At 34.1% G+C, this 21,530-nt stretch overlaps 1 protein-coding gene and 1 long non-coding RNA gene across 2 annotated transcripts in view; one reads left to right on the forward strand and one right to left on the reverse strand.

Annotated features, from left to right (window-relative positions):
- The first annotated feature begins 208 nt into the window (after positions 1 to 208).
- Positions 209 to 21,530, forward strand: part of ASIC5 (acid sensing ion channel subunit family member 5) — a 47,048-nt gene continuing 25,726 nt past the window's right edge. The window contains exons 1-4 of the mRNA XM_003927948.3: positions 209 to 299; positions 2,996 to 3,302; positions 13,313 to 13,550; positions 15,260 to 15,385. Coding sequence (XP_003927997.2) covers positions 260 to 299; positions 2,996 to 3,302; positions 13,313 to 13,550; positions 15,260 to 15,385 — 711 coding nt within the window. The 5' untranslated portion in view covers positions 209 to 259. The remainder of the gene's footprint in view (positions 300 to 2,995; positions 3,303 to 13,312; positions 13,551 to 15,259; positions 15,386 to 21,530) is intronic.
- On the reverse strand, positions 14,366 to 19,637 carry LOC141584051 (uncharacterized). The gene is made up of 3 exons (XR_012516968.1): positions 18,327 to 19,637; positions 16,183 to 16,284; positions 14,366 to 14,970 (listed from the first exon to the last, which is right to left on the reverse strand). It is a non-coding gene; the product is annotated as an uncharacterized LOC141584051 (long non-coding RNA).

A 21,530-nucleotide genomic window follows, 5' to 3' on the forward strand; every position in this document is an offset into this window, starting at 1 on the left:
TTGATTCCTAATGATACTTTTTGCTTTTCACTCTGGGTTAGCTTCTCATCAGTCCATAAATGCCCATACCTGGTTCTGTCAACGTTTTTGGTTTTCAGATTATGTGCTTTATGAGGCAAAACATAGCAACACAAACATTTTAATTGCCTCCATGTTTTACAACCTCAACTGCTGTATTTTATATAAAGGCCACAAAATGAATATTGTTATTGATGAAAATTGGGTTACCCTGAGGACTCTCGCTTAACTGAAATCACAAATGGAGCAGACAGAAAAATCAAAAGTATATGCTGAGAAAGGTGAGTAAAGAGTGAACTCCTCAGAGCAGTAATAATTTTCATTTCTAGAGGCCAGAAATAAGAAAAGAGAAAGGGATTTTTTTCTTCATTTGGGAACTTTGATTTCCAATATTAGTTTAACACAATACAAGTAATATAAGTTTAAAAAAAAATAGTGTTAGTTACCTAGGAAAAAAGTAGTTTGTATGAGGGACTCAAAATGGTTTTTAAATATTACTATATGTTAGAATCTGGTTTTGTTTGTTTAATTTCTTTTGGTTTCTATTTATCATGGTCCTACAGGTTCTGTTTTTAAAATAAAATAAAACTTGTTCGCTGTTCCTCAAATGCTTCTATGTTGATCAGCAAGCTCTACCTGTCATAATTACACTGTATATACTTCAGTCAGGAAAGTAAGACGTTTCTGCTTTGCAAATTGGTGGACCATTTATTAAATCAATTCTAATCTTCCTGATCATCATACGTTCACCTAAAACATTACTACAAAAAAAAAAAGCTCTATTAAAACACTAGAAAACAGCAGATAATACTACAGCAACTCCAAACCAATTGTCAAGGATTAGATCTATATTATACGGACTGATTTTTGACAGACAAACTTGAGACTTATTTATTTTTAGGTAATGCTTGCAACCAGCCATACTTTGCTTGTCAGTAACTAATCATTAGATGAGTCTTTCCCTTCTAATAGCTTTGATCCTTATTGTAGGAAGGGAACAAGTTATCCAGAGACTGAGTTGTTCTTTTATCAGAGTAAATTCTTCACATATGTTTGCAAGTCATGACTAAATACACAAAAGACCATATTTAATTATATTTTGCTAATGAGTAACAATAACTTTTTTCTTGTTTTTGATTTTTCTCTGAAATTATGCCAGTTACTTGATACATGTTCATTAATTTTATACTAAAAAAAATTAATAAGGGTGCTATTCTAAGATTTTAGTCCAATGTCCAGCTAGTCTAGTCATATTGATACAAGCTCTCTTGCTGAGTGAATAATAATCATAATGTAATTTGTAAAAATAATCATAATATAATTTGTGAGTGAATAAAATGGACTTCCTTAGAAAATGTTAATAGACACCTTTTTATAGCATATGTCCTATAAATAAAAAGCTTAGCTAATTGGTTATTTATGTTGTATTAAATAATGATTTAAAAATAAGTGGAGATTGAAACTTCTTATGAGTAATAACACTTTTTGAATATAGGTGTTCAAGTAGTATTATTTTGAATATAGATCGTACATTCAATGGTAGTATTGAATATAGGTATTCAAAAAGTATTATTTTTGGTAAAGGATATAAAAGTTAATTCACCTAATTATGAATATACATAAAACCATTAAGTACTAATTTTTTTATTATACTTTAAGCTCTGGGGTACACGTGCAGAATGTGCAAGTTTGTTACACAGGTATACACGTGCCATGGTGGCTTGCTGCACTCATCAACCCACATTTTCATTAGGTATTTCTCCTAATGCTATCCCTCCCCCTAAACCCCACCCTCAACTGTCCCCAGTGTGTGATGTTCCCCTCCCTGTGTCCATGAGTTCTCACTGAATAACTAATTTTTAAGATTCTTTCAAAGTATTTTAAAATTCCTGAATATTTTACTATTTACCACATCACACTAAATTAGCAGAATAATAAAATATCTAATATCCTTAAGTACTTATCATGATCTAGATAATGTGTTATGCTCTCACCAGGTGTTACCATATTTAATACTACAAACTCATAAGCCAGATACCATTGCTGCCATTTTACAGAAAAGGTATAAGACTAAGAAACCTGGCTAAAATTGTGCAGGTTATAAGAGGAAAGGAATGGTCCAGAAGTGTGATCTTCCATTGTGAAGCGCATCTCATGCTCTTAACTGTATTGCACCTTTCCCTCAACAGAAGGATTCTTTGCCTCTTCTCCTATGAACAAATGGAAAGATTTAATCAAAATAAAATTATGAACATATTATATATTGCCAAAAAATATAGTGTTACCTTCCCTGGTTCTTACCAATGAATATCAATAAATATTATTGATTGATTCCTGATAGACTTGAAAGGATGAATTCATTTCCTGAAGAGGTTGAAAATAGATTATTTAACTAACACTACAACTGAATACTAAACATTCTGACTAAACAAGGAACAAGAACTAAAATAGTTGTACATTAAAGAATACAAGAATGAAAGTTACATTTACCATAAATTATACCATCATAGGACAAACATTAGTTAAGAACAGATTACTTTTAGCCACATTCATGACTATCAGAGGAATAAACCTGATTTTGTTCATGACTTCTAGAGGACTTTCAGAGAGAAACAGCATTTTAAAAATAAGAGTTAATATTTAAAGTTTATGAGTTGCTGTAACCGACTCATTGAAGGTAGACTGATTTTAAAGCTGGAAGTCAAATATTAATATCATGCTACTAACACATTTAAATTAATAATAGGCATTCTATGAATAGCATTAGCATCTTCTCTATAAACTCATGTAGCCAACACTTATACTTCTTCATTCCTGAATAAATCATGCAACAAAAGATGAATATTTAGCTTCTATGACATAAAAAGAGTCACCTGTTTAAATTTATGTAAGTTGTGTGTTTTTTTTTACAGATAGCATTAAGGTTTTGTAACTAATTACTTTTTTTGTTTAATTATTTTATGGGCAAAACCTTAAGGATTCTTAGGAAAGATAAAGCTTTGCCTTTCAAAGAAACCGTTGCCATCTCCCAATGACCGAAAGAAGTTTGACCATGACTTTGCCATCTCCACTTCCTTTCATGGGGTACACAATATTGTTCAGAACCGGAGCAAAATTCGCAAGGTGCTCTGGTTGGTGGTGGTCCTGGGCTCAGTCTTACTTGTGATATGGCAGATCTACAGTCGCTTAGTCAACTACTTCACATGGCCAACCACAACATCTATTGAGGTTCAGTATGTGGAAAAGATGGAGTTCCCAGCTGTAACATTTTGTAATTTGAACAGGTAAAAATTACTTTTTAAAAAATAATTTGTTTGTATAAATTTACTAACATAATCTTTCTTGGATGACTGACAAAAATTTTTCTCATGAGGAAATTAACATAGTAAAACCACTGGAGTTTTTAAATTGCACTTAAAAGTACAAATTTAAGGGAGCAAAGAAGTTTATTAATTTCTTCTTTCACTTATTTTCCGTCTTTTCTTTCTTCCTTCCACAATTGTATTCTAGGTAGCATTCCAAATCCTGTCATTAAATAGATGTAAAATAAATGGAGTTTCACTACATTGCCCAGACTGTTCTCAAACTCCTGGGCTCAATCAACCCACTTGCCTTGGCCTCCCAAAGTGCTGAAATTATAGATGTGAGCCACTGCACCTGGCCCAATGTAAACATCTTGATTGCTGCACATTAGAAGTTCATTAATTAGCAGAAAAGAGAAACATCAACAATCACAATGCAATATGGTAATTACACAATAAAACAAAACAATGTGCAAGGGCTCTGAAATCCCACAGACCAGATTAATAGTCTGTATCTTGGATGTTATGGAAATCTTCTGGGTATTAAAAGATGACTAGAGCTTTCTAAGTGGCTTGAAGAAGAACTGGAAGAGAGAACTCTTTTGCAAACACATAAAGATACAAAATTTTCTAGTGTACATGATGAGCTATTTACCGTAGTAGAGTCAAGGCTAACTCCATGGGTCTGTGATCAGTGCAGTTGCACAGAGCCCTGAGCTCAGAAGAGAGATATATTTGATTCAACGATCTACTGCCACTGTCTTGAGTCCTTGACTGAACTCATTCCAGAAAACTGTAGTCCATTGACTGTACAACAAATCTTCTTAGAGAAGAGCAACTGTCCACCACTAGGCTTCAGGCAAAGCTTTGTAATTGCCTGTGGTGAAGCCTAAACGATCACACATAGGATTTTTGCTGGGAAGGGAAGGCTTCTTAAGACACATCACTTAGTTATTAGGCAAGTCACTCAGCCTTCTTAGTGTTGATTTTTATATTTAGAATATGAGATAATATCATCTACTTCATACATTTGTTGTTATATCAGATAAGGTGATAAGTACTCCATTGTGTTTCATTCCTATGGGGACTTCTAGAACTGGTTCTCAATATATAGTAGATGTTACAGCCCATTGGTATGATTATCAGTATTTCAAGAACTCAAGATACGTATCAAGGTCCTAAAAAGTCAAAAGAAATCAATCTTTTCCCCCAAAAAAATCATTTTCAATACTATTGCCTCATACTATTTTAAGTAGCATGTGTTCTAACAAAAAGAAAAAAAAAAATTGGTTGCAGTTATCCTTGATTGAAAGAAAATGTAGGCATTACTTCCAGAATGGCAAAGTGAGGAAGTCCATATACTCTATCTCCTACAAAACTCACCATAACTGGTGAAAAAATATTTTTTTTAAAAAGCAAACTTGTCTTTAAAAAAGCAAACATTTACATAGTGTATCTTCAAATTCAAGTCTTCTGGAACCTCAGAGTGATCCAAAACCAACCATAACTGGTGGAAAATATTTACTTTAAAAAGCAAACTTTTCTTTTAAAAAGCAAACATTTATATAGTATCTCCTCAAATTCAAGTCTACTGGAATCTCAGAGTGATCATATTTAAAAATTGGGTCATTACAAATATAATTAGATAAGTTGAGATTATACTGCATTAGGATGAGCCCTAAATCCAAAGACTGAAGTTCTTATAAGAAGAGGAGAGAACACACAGAGATACAGCAGAAAAAGACCATGTGAAATAGAAGTAGAGATTGATATAATCCTGCCACAAGCGAAGGTATATTTAGGACAAAAGGTATAAGACATAGAGAAAACAAAAAGTAAAATGGTAGATGCAAATCTATATTAATAATTAAATTGGAATGGATTAGACAATCCAATCAAAAGGCAGAGGTTATCAGAATAGATTATTTTAGAAAGATCCAACTATATGCTGTGTATAGAAGACACAATTTAGATTTGAAGATGCAAATGGGTAAAAAGTAAAAGAATGGAAAAAGGTGTGTCAACCTTCAGAAAGCTGGAGTAGATATCCTAATCTCAGACAACGTAGACTTTAAAGCAATATATGTTACTTGACATTACAAAAATGGTCATTTTATATTGCATAAATGATCAGTCTATTAGGAAGATATAAGTTAACCTACATAGTTAGATTTTTCAATACCCCACTTTCAGTAATCAATAGAATAAACTGACAGAGAATAAACAAGGAAATAGAAGACATAGAAGACTTAAACATCCTTGTACACCTACTAGACTTTGCAAACATCTTTAGAATACATTACTCAACAACAGCAAAATATACATTCTTCTCATGTGCACATGGCACATTCTCTTAGAACAGACAATCTACAAGGCCACATACAAAATAAAATAGGTTAAAAATATTTTAAATTATTCATTTATCAATCACGATAGAATGAAATTAGAGGTCAATAATCAAAATAAAATTGGGATATTCACAAATATATATATATATTAATCAATGCACACCTAAATAACAAACAAGACAAAGAAGAAATCATAAAGACAATTAGAAAATACTTTGAGATGAATGAAAATGAAGACACAACACACCAAACTTATGGGATACAGCTAAACCAGTGCTTATAGGGAAAGTAGTAACTGTAAACAGCTAAATTAAAAAGAAAAAGATGTTCAAAAATCTTTAATAGCCTATGATCTAAGTACTTTTATAACTTTTGGTATGAAAACCTAATCCATTTGGCATGGCTCAAATCTCACATCAATGATTACAACTTTTGTGTTAGATGACATTTAAAAAAAATGATAGTATAACCTAACTCAGATATAATAAGTACCCAGACCAACAACAACAAAAAAAGATTTAATATTTTAGAGGCTATAATGGTAGAACAGAAAAATTCTTAATTATAAGAAAATTATTTTCCCTTGGGGAACAAAGAACTAAGACAATATCAGTTTACAGGCATTAGAGATTATCTCCAACTCCCAAAGTCTAATTTAATAGATAGATAATTTGGATTCCCAATGTAAACATCATACTCAGCAATGCTCAGCAAATTAATGACAGATCAGGAAAATAACTCAAGATATTTTCTAGTTCTTAGAGCCAATGATCTTCAAACATTTTAGTTAATGTGCTATCTAAACAAAATTTGAAAAGCTGTGTATTTTAACTTATATATGCAACTTGCATATGTCTACATTGTTAGCCATAATCCTAAGTATATTTATTTATTTATTATTTTTAGGAGATGAACAATGTTATATTTTATATCAAATTGTATTATCACAAACATATTACATATTATTATATTTATGAGTTAAAACAGGATAAGGATTTATTGTAATAGGAACAAATATTTCATATATTTACATAAAATTTTAACTACTTTATTGGCTAAAATACACCTGTAGAAATCATTTAAAATTTTTATCTGTAGACTGTGTTCAAATAACCAAAAATCTGGAAGTCCTAACAAATAGTCCAGTTACATGTAAAATAACAAATTTTATTATTCTACATAAGACTTTATCAATTCACTCCTAAGCAAGGGCCAAATACCCTCTATCTAACACCAAACTTTACCCTAGCTATTAACATGTATATAGCAGGGCAAGATGAGATTTTAGGAACTTTTATTAATTCTTAAAGGAGTCTTAAGCAATATATAATTTGTATGCCTATGTTAGGAGCCCTGAGGCTGTTACACACCAGCATACATTCTATGCTAAGATTTGTAATGGGTAACAGGTTAACACTTTTTTATATATGGGAGAAGAATCACTGTTAAGAGAGGATGGGAAAACGTATTTCTGTAAAATTCTCTGTGCAGGAGAACACTCAGACATATGCACATTCTAGCTTGAAGACCATTGTTTTAAGTTGCATTGTCTCCAAACACTTGAAAAAAAATAAAGCTTAACACTGTAATTTACTTAGAGTTTAATAAGTTAGAAACTGTAAAGAGGTATTCTGATAGATCCCAATTTCTATACTTTTTTTGTTAAACCACTTTGTGAGTAGAAGATGAGGAAACTTTGCCAAGTGACTTTTGATTAACAGAAAGGGTTTACTTTTCACAATCAGTACCAGGAGCCTATACCCAGTGTATGTCAGAGATCGTTTTTTAATACCCCCCTCCTCTACATGATAAAATTAGTTTTGGAAATAGTCATGAAATCACACAAATAATAAAAAGTGCTTAGTATATTCATGTCAATAAAAATGTTAAAAAATAAAATAAACAATACAAAAAATAAAAAGTAATGCATTAATACTTTTTGGACACTAACATATTGTTTTAAAAACCAGGAAAAGATTTTTAAATCTGTTCCAATCATGAAAGTAAAATAAAATCTCAGGACCCCCACTCACTGTGCCAAAGGGAAAAGTTAGGCTGGGGACCGAGTCTCATACAACTGCTTCCATTTTGTTCTGGAATAGATAACCGCAAAGATAGAAGGTATATACCATCTCAGAGGGCCCCTCTTACACTTTTCTCATAGGAAGTCTCTTGTGGGCCCCAACATCCTTACCATAAAATGGAATTCTACTGACTTTCTCCCTGAGAAAACAAATCAACAGCTTATCTTCACAGGTACAGGACAAAGGCAGAACTAGAAGTCATCCGTCCACTCACCTGAGGCACATGCATGTTTGACTTCTTCCTCTACTCTATGTTTACTTAACCTTGTATAAAAATAAAGATTCACTAAGCACTAGTCAAACAATGGTTAACTATTCCTCCACCCACTCCTTTCACAGGTAAAATGTAAATTCAGTGAAATTGATCAAAGCTTCAAAAGAGTGCAACTGCTTGCTTCTATTATTTACCTTCCCCTTTTCGTTCTTCCCTTGTCCCCCTACTCCCCACTATTTTCTCTTTAAATAGTGTGTCCCCAAACCCTTTTTGGAAAAAGCATGAATCACAGATATTTCTGTGATTTTGTTTCTTTTCCCTAGGCTCATCCTCAACCTTGGCAAAATAAACCTCTAAAATGACTGAGGCCCGCCTCAGTCATTTTCTTTGGTTTTACACAGAAATAAATAATAGCATTGTGGTTCCATTTTTAGCCTTTCTTTATGAATATTTGTCAGCAACTTCATCAAATTTAACTTTATCCATGTATTCATGTCCCATAGCACAGCCAGATTAGTCTTACTAGTAGTTGATTAAAGAATACTTAGTAATTTTAGTTTTTAAAAGGTTCTTTTCACATGAAGCAATGGTTGTACAAACAGAAAGACAAACTCCTAAGAATACAACTGGCAAAAATTCATAAAAAGTCACATTTCATAAAAAACTCCAGAAATTGTAATAATGTTTTGTGACTTGATTCTTTTGTTCAATTCTAGTGCTTTTCAAATGTCTTCGTGCCTAAAATTTTCACTAAAATATCATAAAATTCATCAAAAACTTCTATTCATTTGATGAAAAAACTTCAGAATTTTATGTCTTCCACTAACATCAGAAATAATGACTGAATATAGTGACTAGTGATGCTATTTGATCCGTTGTTTATGAGTAACTCACGTATTGGGTCTTCATGTTTATAATCACTGTGATTTTTTTGTTTATTTCAAATTTGTTTGATGCAAGGAAAAAATTGTTCAAGGGTTTTCAGCAAGGTAAAAATCATTGCTTCTCATATAAATATAAAGACATATTAAAGGTTTTATTAGTTAGAGAATGGTAAGATGTTAAAATTTGTTCAAAAAAGAATACAAAAGGCAGACATTGTTCCTCATTTTCCTTCTCCACAAAATTATCTGTAAAATGTACATTTCTTATAAATATGAGAAATGGATCTGTTTCAGCAGGACTCAAATAAGGCCTGAGTCAGACATCAACTTGGATTTTAGAGGAAACTTAGTCATTTGGGTCATATAATTTGGGGAAGCACATTTAGAACCATTAAGATGCATAAGAAGGACAGATTTGATCATTGGTTACCAGATGTTAAATTGTTTAAACAAATTTATATATTTTTATTGTTTTCTTCTACTAAGCTTGTACCCGGTGGGTTAAAGAGTAAGGCAAATTCTAACTAAGCAAGGTTTTTGAAAGGAGAAATTAGAAGAGTTTTGAAGTTCAAATTAAAATTGAAAATAAGCCAGATGCAGCGGCTAATGCCTGTAATCCCAGCACTTTGGGAGGCCAAGGCAGACAGATCTGTTGAGCTTAGGAATTTGAGACCAGGCTGGGCAACATGGTAAAACTCTGTCTCTACAAAAAATACAAAAATTATCTTGGCATGATGGTGCACACCTATAGTCCCAGCTACGTGGGGGGCTGAGGTGGGAGGATGACTTGAGCCCAGATGTTCAATACTGCAATAAGCCATGTTCGTGCCAATGCACTCCAACTTGGGCAACAAATTGAGATCCTGTCTCAAAAAATAAAATAAAATTGCAAATAAACTCAGTGCAAAACATTTTTGTTTTAAGCAAAATAATATCTCTTGAAAGAAAAATTTTCTTCCTTGGTCCCAGTATTGTTAGGCTTTATTAAATTTAATTCATGTATATAAATTACTCTCATGATCTCAAATATTATTAGTATGATTTTAAAAAGCTTAACAATATTTTAAGATGCCCTCCTATTTAACCTTTTTGGAGATTGTATTCATTCCTCCCACAGGTATAATAATTCCTTTATTTCCCTGCATAATCATTTTGAATATAATCAAATGAACATGTATCAGGGAGTACTGCCTCTGCCTGTGTAAGGTTTCACAGTTGTAGGAACAGATTTCTGGGAGCCTGTCAGTCAAGGGGAGTTGGAAACCTGAAGTAGCTTGAAGATATATAGGGTTTGCACTGTGCTTCTGCCAAAATCTTTTGCTGATGTAAACTCTTAATTCCTTAAAGATCCAAGAAGTGTTTTTGACCAAGAAAAGCAAGGTTATTAGATGTACTGTGGTCAGACAGAATACCACCATGACAGACGACTAAGAGTACCTTGGAATCAGGAAGTCAAAGGTGGATATATACATATACATAGTTTTAGGACCTGGGCTGGCTTTGCAAGGATCAGAGCCAGTTAAGGAAGCTATAATATTAGATGTTGACTATGAAAACAGTTTTTCATTTCTTATAGGGTATGTAATGTTGGCTTGAGGTTGTTTCTCGATTTTTGTGTTTTGTGTAGGCCCTACCTTGATTGAGAAAGGATTTAATATGACTTGAATTTGAAAGAAAAATTATATGTATATATTGTGAGGGCTATGGATATTGGCCCCATAAGGATTTGCTGAAAAATCAGTGACATGAGGCAGACTGATTAATAGAAGAAAAGGCTTATAACGATATTTAATGTGTATACACATGAGCCTTCAGAGTGAAGCCTAACATGCTAAACAGATAAAGAGGCTTATTTACCATCTTGAGATTACAGAAAGAATGCAGGCTCAGAGAATTGCCAAAAGTAGGTTTTAATGGCAAGACAGGTTATATAGGTTATAGAAGGGAGAAAGGAAGAGCCTTGATTGGCAGAGGTGACCTTGCTATAAAGAAGACTTCTTCAGAGAGGAGACATGGCGAATGTTTCTTTTTAGACTTTTAAAGGTGTTGGAATCTTAATCTCTCCTACACCTAGCAAGTGTCTAGAAAGAGGAGGCCTGGCTGCATTAATGGATGTATTCTACAGATGCACATTTTCCTCATAAAAGACATATAGACATAAAAGACACCTCTGCAAGGCCACTTCTGTTATTGACCCTGTGGCAGCCATTTCTAAATATGTCAAAAAATATATTTTAGAGTAAATATTTTTATTTCCTTCTCTCTCTCTACCTCTCTCTATATATGTATACATATATATACACACACAAATATATACATATATATTTATGTATTAAACAAGATAAGCTAATATAAAGGAAAATGAAAACAAAATCTGCGACAGAAAAGAGGTTCAGGCATGACACACAAGCCACATATCCTTTATACTTACCAAGAGTGGAATATACTTTCTGTTTTATGCTTTTAGCAGTCAATTCAAGTAGAGAACATTTGTTCAGTTTCAAAATGTATAATATCTAAAATATGAAAGTCCTGATCATGTTCGCAAAGGAATGGAAGGCATGCAAATAAAGAACCATATGGAACACAAGGCAAAATTGCTCCACAAGATAGAATTAGAAAGTGATGCAGTCGTCAAGTTAAACAGACTACTTCTGCTTTGGTTGCCAGAATGAGTCATTTATTTAATAAATACATACCTAGCACTCACTATCTTTCAGGCAGCTGTCTAAAAATGTTAAGAAAAAAATTAATGTAATCATTAAAACAACACTTTGAGGCAGGTTATATTAATACATACAGATTTTACAAGAGAAGAAACTTAAGTCACAGGGAAATTTAAAAAATTTGTTAAGTTATACCAGTAAGTGGTTGTAACAATTAGAACCTAACTGGAGAAACAGAATAACCATGAATGACAGAATAAAGGGCTTTTTCCTAGGGATTAAGCTCCACTTTGTTGCACTAGCTGGTTAAGCAGTCTTTCTAAGTTTTTCACCTGTTTCTAGTGCTGGGACTGAAGTCAGAAGGGCCAGCAGTTATAAGGGAAAATAGATATGAAGTAGGGGAGACATACAAGCTGGAAATGTAGGTCTCTTTTTCACTACCTCCAATCTTGATAGTGCGGGTGCCCTGTAGGATAGCTGTCATCTTTACCAGGTTGCACTCTTACCTAACCCAGTATTTGAAGAAGCTGAAGAAATAGGTCACAAAAGAGCTGGAGGAGCTGTGGTCCCAGCTGCTGCCTGATACCAGCAAGTTGAGTCAGTAGACGGATGTGTGTGAGCTACCACAGCTCCTGCACAACAGTGAAATTCACATATATACAAGATGGGAATGCTGGGAAATGTAGTTCTAATTTAGCTAAGCTGACTCAGGACAAGGCCACATACAGGAAATTTGACTCCTAAATGCACTCTTAACAATTCCACCTCTTCCTTTAAATTGAATTTTGAAGCTCCATTAGGTGACATCCAGATCAGGGTCTGGGGAATAGTCTAGGTAAATGAAACTGCATGTTCAAATCCAAGATTAATTGCAAATGGGTCAAAGACCTCTTAGGCAGGGGTCCCCAAACTGCAGCCCCCGAGGCCATTTATCTGGCCACTGCCACACTTCAGGAAGGGGCACCTCTTTCATTGGTGGTCAGTGAGAGGAGCACAGGATGGAGTACTGTATGTGGCGGCTCCGCAAAGCACGGCATCGCTCACGTACAGTACTACTTCCGGTGATGTGGGATGCACACGTCACGGCTCCAGAAGTGCGTCATATGATGCCCCACATCACCGGAAATGGTGTGAAATAACAGCAGAAGTAGGAAGAAAGGCAAAGCACTATAACCATTACTACACAGTATAATGGCCCCCATACTCCCCCAAATGTACAACAACATAATGGCCCCTATAACCACCCTTTGCCCAAAAGTCTCCCCCACATTACTACACACCGTGTTTCCCATATTATAAGATCCCGTCTTATATTAATTTTATGCCCAAAAGACGGGGGCTGTCTTATTTTTAGGAGGTGTCTTATAATAGGGGAAACATGCAGCAGTAGGCTTCCCACAGAAGAGGCCCATCGCTGCTGCAGATGTCCAGGACGCTGTATACACAGCGTCACAGGCTGATCACCGCCATCCCTGTATACAGCACTGGAGGTGGTGCTGGGCCTGTGACACTGTATACCGCTGTCTGGGATAGTGGAGGCAGCAGCACTGGCTATGAAGGGTGTCACACCTTGCATAGCCCGGCCCTCCAACGGTCTGAGGGACAGTGAACTGGCCCCCTGTGTAAAAAGTTTGGGGACCCCTGCTCTTAGGAATCAAATTTTGCTTAAATGTCTTGCAAATAAGGGAGAGTGTAGAAGATAAGAAGAAGCTAATAGAATCTAGGTGTTGGTCTCTGTCTTCTAGATAATTACAAGATTTCATTATTCTAACTATTGCCTTCATTCCTGCTAATAGGTTCCAAACAGATGCTGTAGCCAAATTTGGTGTTATTTTTTTTTTATGGCACATTGTATCCAAAGTCCTCCATCTTCAAGAAATTACTGCCAATTCCACTGACTCTAGAGAAGCTACTGATTTTGTTGCAAGTCACCAAAACTTTAGCATTGCAGAATTTATCAGGAACAAAGGTTTTTATCTGAACAATAGCACTTTGTTGGACTGTGATTTTTTTGGAAAGCCATGTAGCCCAAAGGTAACGATTTGCTATTTCTTCAAATACAGTCAAAGTAATGAATTCTTTTACTGTACTGTTTCACATTGAGCTCCCACAGCATTTACTCCCATGGTGAATCAATCCAAATTTGCTTAAAGATTCTATTTCACTAGCTCAGCCTTATCATATCAGGGATATGGAATACACGTGAGACAAATTTACTCTTTCAAGTAGTTAGATAAGGAAAGAAAGAAAAGAGGAAACTTTATTGCCTTTCTTGTAATACAGTCCTTCCAAAAGAAAAACAATTTAACACAAAAAGATATTTTAATTTTTTTCATTCATCAACAAACAACCTATTCCAACATAGCATTTTTATAATCACCAAGTAGCCATCACTCTGCTTTTATTCTTTCAGTATTGCATTAGAGGCTAAAGAAAACAAGAGGACTCTAGCATTTAACTATGAACATTATATACTATATAATTATATATTATATATAACATAATTATATATGATATACATTCACTCATAACAAATACAAATACAAAACAAATATATAACAAATACAAAATCATGTTATTATTGTTTATAAAATTAATCTACATTTAAGATAAAATACTAGATATATCTGTAATCTATTAGTAAGGAAGTATATAAGCAATTTGATGCCATATTTCTTGTAACAGCAATTCTGGAGCCTGGGTTGTTAGGGGAGTCTTAAGTAAACTTCACAAATTCTTGGTTCTGGGTTACAATTTCTTATATTGTTGGTAGACCATCTTAGCACACAGTAAGCAGTAAAGTAATGCCTGAGAGACACTTCACAGAGGTGAGGTTTTGGTCCCTTTCCTATGCTGTTTATATTTACCAACATGTTTAACTTACCACCAAGAAATTTCGTGTTAGAGATGACTTTTTCAGTTGCATATTACAGAATCCCATTTCTGTTACAGTAAACTAAAGTGTAAAAGTAATGAGTTGGCTTAATTTAGCGGGAACTCCAAGAGTAGGTCTGGCTTCAGAAAATGCTAAACCAACGGACTCCAAGACTATCTTTAAGATTCTGACTTTGTTTCCATCTCATAATTCTGGTTGGCTTCTTTCTGTATGAGTTCTCCCCACACTTCTCCAGAATGGCTGCTGATTCCCCCTAGACTTTGATTATCAGAGTTTAGCACTCCGGTATCCACTTAATAATCCCACCGAAGACTCTGATTAGCTCTACTTGGGACATATATCAATTCTTGATCCAACCACTGAGGCAAGAAGGTGAGGTTTAAGCTTGGCCCAACTTGTGTCCCATGCACGCCTCTGTAGTGGCTGGAAAAGGAGGATCAAGGGAACGGAGTTATGTGATTGACTGCCACACTGAGCATGCGGGTTGCAGAAGGCATAGCCCCTCCAAGAAAGGATGCTGAAGTGGTGCTCCACAGGGAAAAACATGTTTCCATACATCTTCAGGAAAATATAAAACAAGTAATTTTTTTAAATGTTGTGAAATACATGCTTACTTTCATGTGAAAATGTCTCCTTTAAATAATCACATGCAAGTTGACAAATGCATATTACCAGAAAAAAAACTATCACTGAATATACATATAAATCAGACTATCTCTCTGATATTTCTGCAATCTTGTTAAATATTTGTACTTTTGAAGAAAAAGTTACAGAAATTAAACTATGGAAGTGACAAAACTATCAAATTAATGTGATTTTTTTTTTTTGGTTTATTTATATATTGGAGGATTTTGCACATGTCTTCACTGAATATGGAAATTGTTTTACTTTTAATCATGGTGAAACTATCCAAACAAAGAGAAAAGTGAGTGTCTCTGGAAGAGGCTTGCGCTTGCTCTTCAATGTGAATCAGGTACTGAATTTTCTTCAACCTAGCCAGGTTCAAGACAGACAAGAATGGGTGGGGGTTTCAAAAAATTTGATCAGGCTATTTTTGCCATGTCAGATAGCTCTCACACATTGGATATTTTTCAATTTTTGTTAATTTAGTCTAGACTCCTATGATTTTATATAATTATTGACTTAGAAATTAAATAGGCAAAATTTTAAGGCATAAACTGCAGATTTTTAGCTATCCTACTGACTTAAATTACTGTGACTCCAGGAAATGTTTATGCCACAAAATAAGGAAACCCAGAGATCCTAAGTTGCAATGTATATAGATATTTTAAGAAAACTCTATGCATTTAACAATAATTTTAGAAATATGTTTATGTAAATATGACAATAAGTTTTGAAAAAAAACTCTACATATATATATGACAAACCATAGAATGTATATCTGCAAAAGTGATAGAAAATCTAATTGTTATACAAAAAATATTATGTAAATAGACTGTCCTACCCTAGCTTTTGGAAAGCTGTAATTGACCTAATAAGTTCTAAGTGTTTAGCCCTGGGAGGCAGATGTTCAAACATCTAAGCAATGCAGTGGTGTTATCTTCACGAGTTCCTGGTATAGCTCCCACCCTAGGTTAATTCTGACCTTCTGTCTTGCATAAACACTTCTAGTATTACACATTTAGAGGCATTCTACTTTACTATCATGGTTTTATAAATGAGGATTCTGAAATGCTGATGAATTAAGTATCCAAAAATCATACAATTAATGACAAAAATGAAAAATAAACTTGATGTACCTGCACTTACCTCCCAATCCACGTGAATGATGCCATTGGCTACTTTTAAAGAATTTTCAGTAAGGTACTCTTCATAGCTTCCTTTTATATCCCATTCAAGATATTTTTCTTTCTGTCCAAACTTAACACTGCCAACGTTAATGAATATACCTACCCATACATGTAATGTATTTGATTAATACTTTTGACTCATTCAAGTATTTAGCCATATGGTCAGTTCAAACATTATTATCAATTTGTACAAACTAGAATTTTCCAAATATTTTAGAATGCAATGAAAATCTACAAATTTAATGCAATGTTCCATAAGTAAATAACACTGACATATTTCTCCAGATTAGACAGTTAAGTGTTTCTCAGAGGGTTATAAAAGGGCCAGGAGAAACAGAGTTCTGAATTACAAATATAATATTTATTGTTTACTAAATTTAATTACATATGCAGTTGACCCAGTCACAGATTATATTCTTTATATTCTTAAGCCTGTACCTTCTCCTTATAGCCTAAAGTTATAACTAATGACAAAGTTACCAGAAATCAGTCTTAAATTTCCTCATCTAATCTAAGATTTATTAAAAAGAACATAAGTGTTAAAGAGATAGTGTAAATCTTCACTCTAATAGGAAAATGAATTTGAATTTTACATAAGGTCAGGGGTTTTAATTGCAAAATGAAGAGGGTAAGATGATTTTCTAAGCAAATGAGTCAAAGAAAACAGCCAAGAAGAAAGCAACTATAAGACAATTAGGTGAAGAGAAGGCCAGAGGAAACAAACAATTAATGGTAATTGTAAATACTTACCGCACCTATCTAAGATGAAATGTGATCTATGGAAAACTACAGAGGTCTTGAGCTGTGATTTGCCAATTGAGAAAAACAATGAGACAAGTCTCAATCATTTTAGGAGTTTTATTTCCCAAAGTTAAGGATGGGTGCCCATGATACAACCTCAGGAAGTCTTGAGGTAGTCCAAGGTAGTCAGGGTACAGTTGGTTTTATGCATTTTAGGAAGACATGAGACATCAATTAATATATCTAAGAAGTGCATTGGTTCTACCCAGAAAGGTGGGAACAACTTGAGGCAGGGAAGGGGCTTCAAGGTCACATGTAAGTGAAAGACAAATGGTTGCTTTTTTTTTTTTTTTTTTTCTTTTTAGTTCCTGATAGGCCTTTCCAAAGGAGGCAATCAGAATGTGCATCTATCTCAGTGAGCAGAGAAATGACTTTGAATAGAATGGGAGGCAGGTTTGCCCTGAGCAGTTCCCAGTTTGAAAGGGCCCAAGATAATTCCCGTTCACATTCCCCCTTCGCTTTTTAAAAAATCTTTAGGAGAACGTGAGTCTCTGTTCTTAGGTTTCTTCTGATTTCTCATGGTTAGGACAGTTTATTACTAAACAGGTAAGTCCCAAAAGCTGATTTTTGGCAGATTGCAAAGTCTTCAATGTTCTATGAAGAGAAAATAGGAGTAGGGAGAGAGAAAAACAAGAAGAAACAAAAGGACAATCCTGGAAAAATTAATAAAGTCTACATTACTTTGAAGTCCACACATCAGTAGGCAGGTATAAAAAGTGGCTGATGTATGAAAATAGGTTGCTATTACTTTCTTCTGATGTTTAAGTTGTCTGACTTCAGTTTGCAGGGCTTTAAGAAAGCACAGCTTAGATTTTAGCCATCCAAATTAGGAAAAATGGGGGAATAAAGAAAGAAAAAATTAAAAACATTATTTTGAAGACTTGTAGCTAAGAAAAATTAGAATTTGGTCCAAACTATAGAAAATAATAAAAATTGAAAAACACTGGTCAAGACTATAATCTAACAATACATGTACTATACTTTTTGAAACATAATTTTTCTCTCTTCACTTTCCCATTTTTGCCAAATACAAATCATGGTAGGACTATTTTGCTTTATTTTACTTCATCAAATTATTTGTTTAGAGTGCAGCGAAAAGTTATTTTTAACATAGGCTTTTAAATTGCCTTTGGTGGAACCTTGTGCCATAGTAGAAATCTCAGATAAGATTTTTTTTAAAGCCGAGCCCAGCCATAGATTTGTGCCATCAAATATCTATGATGGATAAATTTCGTCTCCACTTGAGTTCCAAGATAAACCGGGAGCTTCTGGGCCTTTCAGAAAGTGATATCCTTTACTTACCACAGGGCAGAAACCCTGGACATGGACTCTGTACACAAAATATGAGGTCAGTTTTCCAGGGCAATGATTGGTTTCATAAGTCGTTTGATTCCTTAAAGGAAAGCACACAATTTCAGTCAAAGCATTGGTAAAATAACCAGTTTCTCCAACTGTGTCCTGTTACAAATGAAAACAGATTTTTTTTTTTTTTTTTTTTTTTTTTTTTTTTTTTTAAGACAGAGTCTCACTCTATTGTCCAGGCTGGAGTTCAGTGACAAAATCTTGGCTCACTGCAACCTCCGCCTCTCGGGTTCAAGCAATTCTCCTGTCTCAGCCTCCTGAGTAGCTGGGATTACAGGCATGCACCACCACAGGTGGCTAATTTTTGTATTTTTAGTAGAGATGAGGTTTCACCATGTTGATCAGGCTGGTCTTGAACTCCTGACCTCCCGATCTGCTCACCTAGGCCTTCCAAAGTACTGGGATTACCTGCATGAGCCACTGCATCTGGCTATTTGAAAACAGATTTTTATTGCACTTATGCTAATAACTGTATTTTCCATAAATTAAGAATACTTACGAATAGCTTCCAAATTCTGGAGAAATCAGGAAGACAAATAAAATATGCTCTGTGTTCTGTTCATAGAAGTAAACTAAATTGTTAAAAGCTATCAGTAGCTCAAGAGACAAAATAAGACTGAAAAACAAAACAAAGGATCAGCAAACATTTTAAGTAAAAAGTCAAAAAGATGAATTCAGTACATGCAGTTAATTCCTGTTCTGCTTAGTACTCATAAACATTTTAGCTCTCCATGAGTCATGAAAGTTTTTCCTCTTTTCTGATGTTACCATCTCTAAAGTTATCAAATCCTGCATTTAAGAGCACCTGTTATAATTTTATAGCTGATTATAAAACCACCTTCTAAAGAGGACCAAAACATGCCAACAGTTGTCCATGGATGTTAATAAATTTTAGTGCAGCCATAGTCAAAGACAAAATTGACAAGGAAATTTGTTACCTTGATGGCACACAATAATTTTAATATAAAAATTATTATTATTACTGATAATGTAAACTAAGTCATATCAGAATTAAGGTGTTTCCCATAATTCTGAAACACATACCAGTAGCATATTTATAAAAATACAGCCCAAAGAAAACCAAACACCATTTCATATTTGATCATGCTTCCTGTGTAATTTTTATGCCAAATAAGCCAAATTATGTCATTTTTGGACTTCAGGAAAGCTCATATCTTAAAGGATTAATTAGGTTAGAAGACATAATTTATCATTTGATTTCAGAAAGACTGTCAAATATCAAAGGTTTAAAACACTTGATATTACGAAATAGGATTAAGGATCATTATAAAGTCATTCATTTAACCAAAGTGATAACTCAAGGATTAAAAAAAAAAAAAAAAAAAAAAAAAAGGAATACCTTCTTTCTTTGAGAGAGGAGACTTAATTTTCCAAATAAGAAGCCCTACTAAAAACAGCATAAAGCCAATTATATTAGTTATTCAAAATTTTGTAAACAATCTATAAAATTTAATCTTTATCATAAAATATAAGTTCCATGAGCCTTTTTATAACGTTTCTGACCTTTAATTAAGGAGTTGCTTAATGCTTCAAGAAAATCTTGTTAATCTGACACAGGAGTCCATATGCTGGTTTTGCATTAGTGTGCCTTTGACATTCATGATTAATTCATAGAGAAACTGAATTTATTTTGTCTCTTAAAATCAGCCATTACAATCTCACATATTCATCTCTTTCTCAATAGTCCCCAGGCCTTGAGGAATTGAATGGCCTTTAATTTCTAGCCTTATGTCTCAGGAATGCATTTTATTTTTATTTCATTTTATTTTTTTTTCTTTTGAGTTGTATAATTACTTTTATATTACAATGTAATAGTTATAGAAATAAAGTGCACAATAAATGTAATGTACTTGAATCATTCCCAAACCATCCCCTCCCCATTAGGCCCTCCCATGCAAAACCTGTCCCTGGTACCAAAAAGGTTGGGGACTGCTGTTGAAAATAACACGATTGTCTGTCTTCCTTCCTTTCTTTTTCTTTCTTTCTTTCTTTCTTTTTCTATCTTTCTTTCTTTCGTTCCTTTCTTTCTTTCTTTCATTTCGTTCATTTTTTTTTTTTTTTTTATTGAGATGGAGTCTCAGTCTGTCACTCAGGCTGGAGTGTAGTGGCATGATCTCAGCTCACTGCAATCTCTGCTGCCCAGGTTCAAGTGATTCTCATGCCTCAACCTCCTAAGTAGCTGGAACTACAGGTGTATGCCATGACACCAACTAATTTTTTTGTATTTTTAGTAGAGATGGGTTTCCCCATGTTGGCCAGCCTGGTCTCAAACTCCTGACTTTAGGTGATCCACCCACCTCAGCCTCCCAAAGTCCTGGGATTACAGGCATAGGTTCCTGTGTCTGGCCAGGAATGCATTTTATTTTGATTGGCATCTTCTATGGTGCCTGAAGATAAGTCTTTAATTGCTGTCAGTGTTTAAGATTTAGTAGGACTTGGTGTCATTTTTAGATCCAGGAGTCAAAGCCCTGTAACTTAATGTCACAAAGACATTAAAAGCACATACGGAAAGATACATGAGTGTAATAACCTTAAATTTAAAACAAACATTTTTTATCTCAGTTTTTTTCCCTAAGCAAACCAAAACTTAATAATAATATGACAACTTTATCATATTAAAGTTATTTTAAAATAAATTTTTATTGTGACTTATACCAATCATTCATGACATGCTTTGGACTCTCTGGTTTGTCCTGAACATATTCTCTTTGTTTTGTTTTGTTTTGAGACAGAGTCTCACTGGAGCGCAATGGTGTGATCTCAGTTCACTGCAATCTCTACCCAGGAGCTCAGCCTCCCAAGCAGTTGGGATTACAGGTGCCCATCACCACACCCAACTAATTTTTGTATTTTTAGTAGAGATGGAATGTTGCCACGTTGGTCAGGCTGGTCTCAAACTCCTGACTTCAGGCGATCTGCCTGCCTTGGCCTCCCAAAGTGTTGGGATTATAGGTGTGAGCCACTGCTCCTTACCACATATTCTGTTTCATAAATAACCAGTCATTTTATTTTAGGAATAAATCTACCATACAAGATTCTTTCTCATATAAAATTATTTCTCTTTAAGCTGTTTTACCACAAAAAACCCTCTTTATTCTTGTAACTTTCTTTACATCTTTTTTT

Source organism: Saimiri boliviensis, chromosome 3 (assembly GCF_048565385.1).
Source record: "Saimiri boliviensis isolate mSaiBol1 chromosome 3, mSaiBol1.pri, whole genome shotgun sequence".
In the NCBI taxonomy this organism is placed as follows: domain Eukaryota; kingdom Metazoa; phylum Chordata; class Mammalia; order Primates; family Cebidae; genus Saimiri; species Saimiri boliviensis.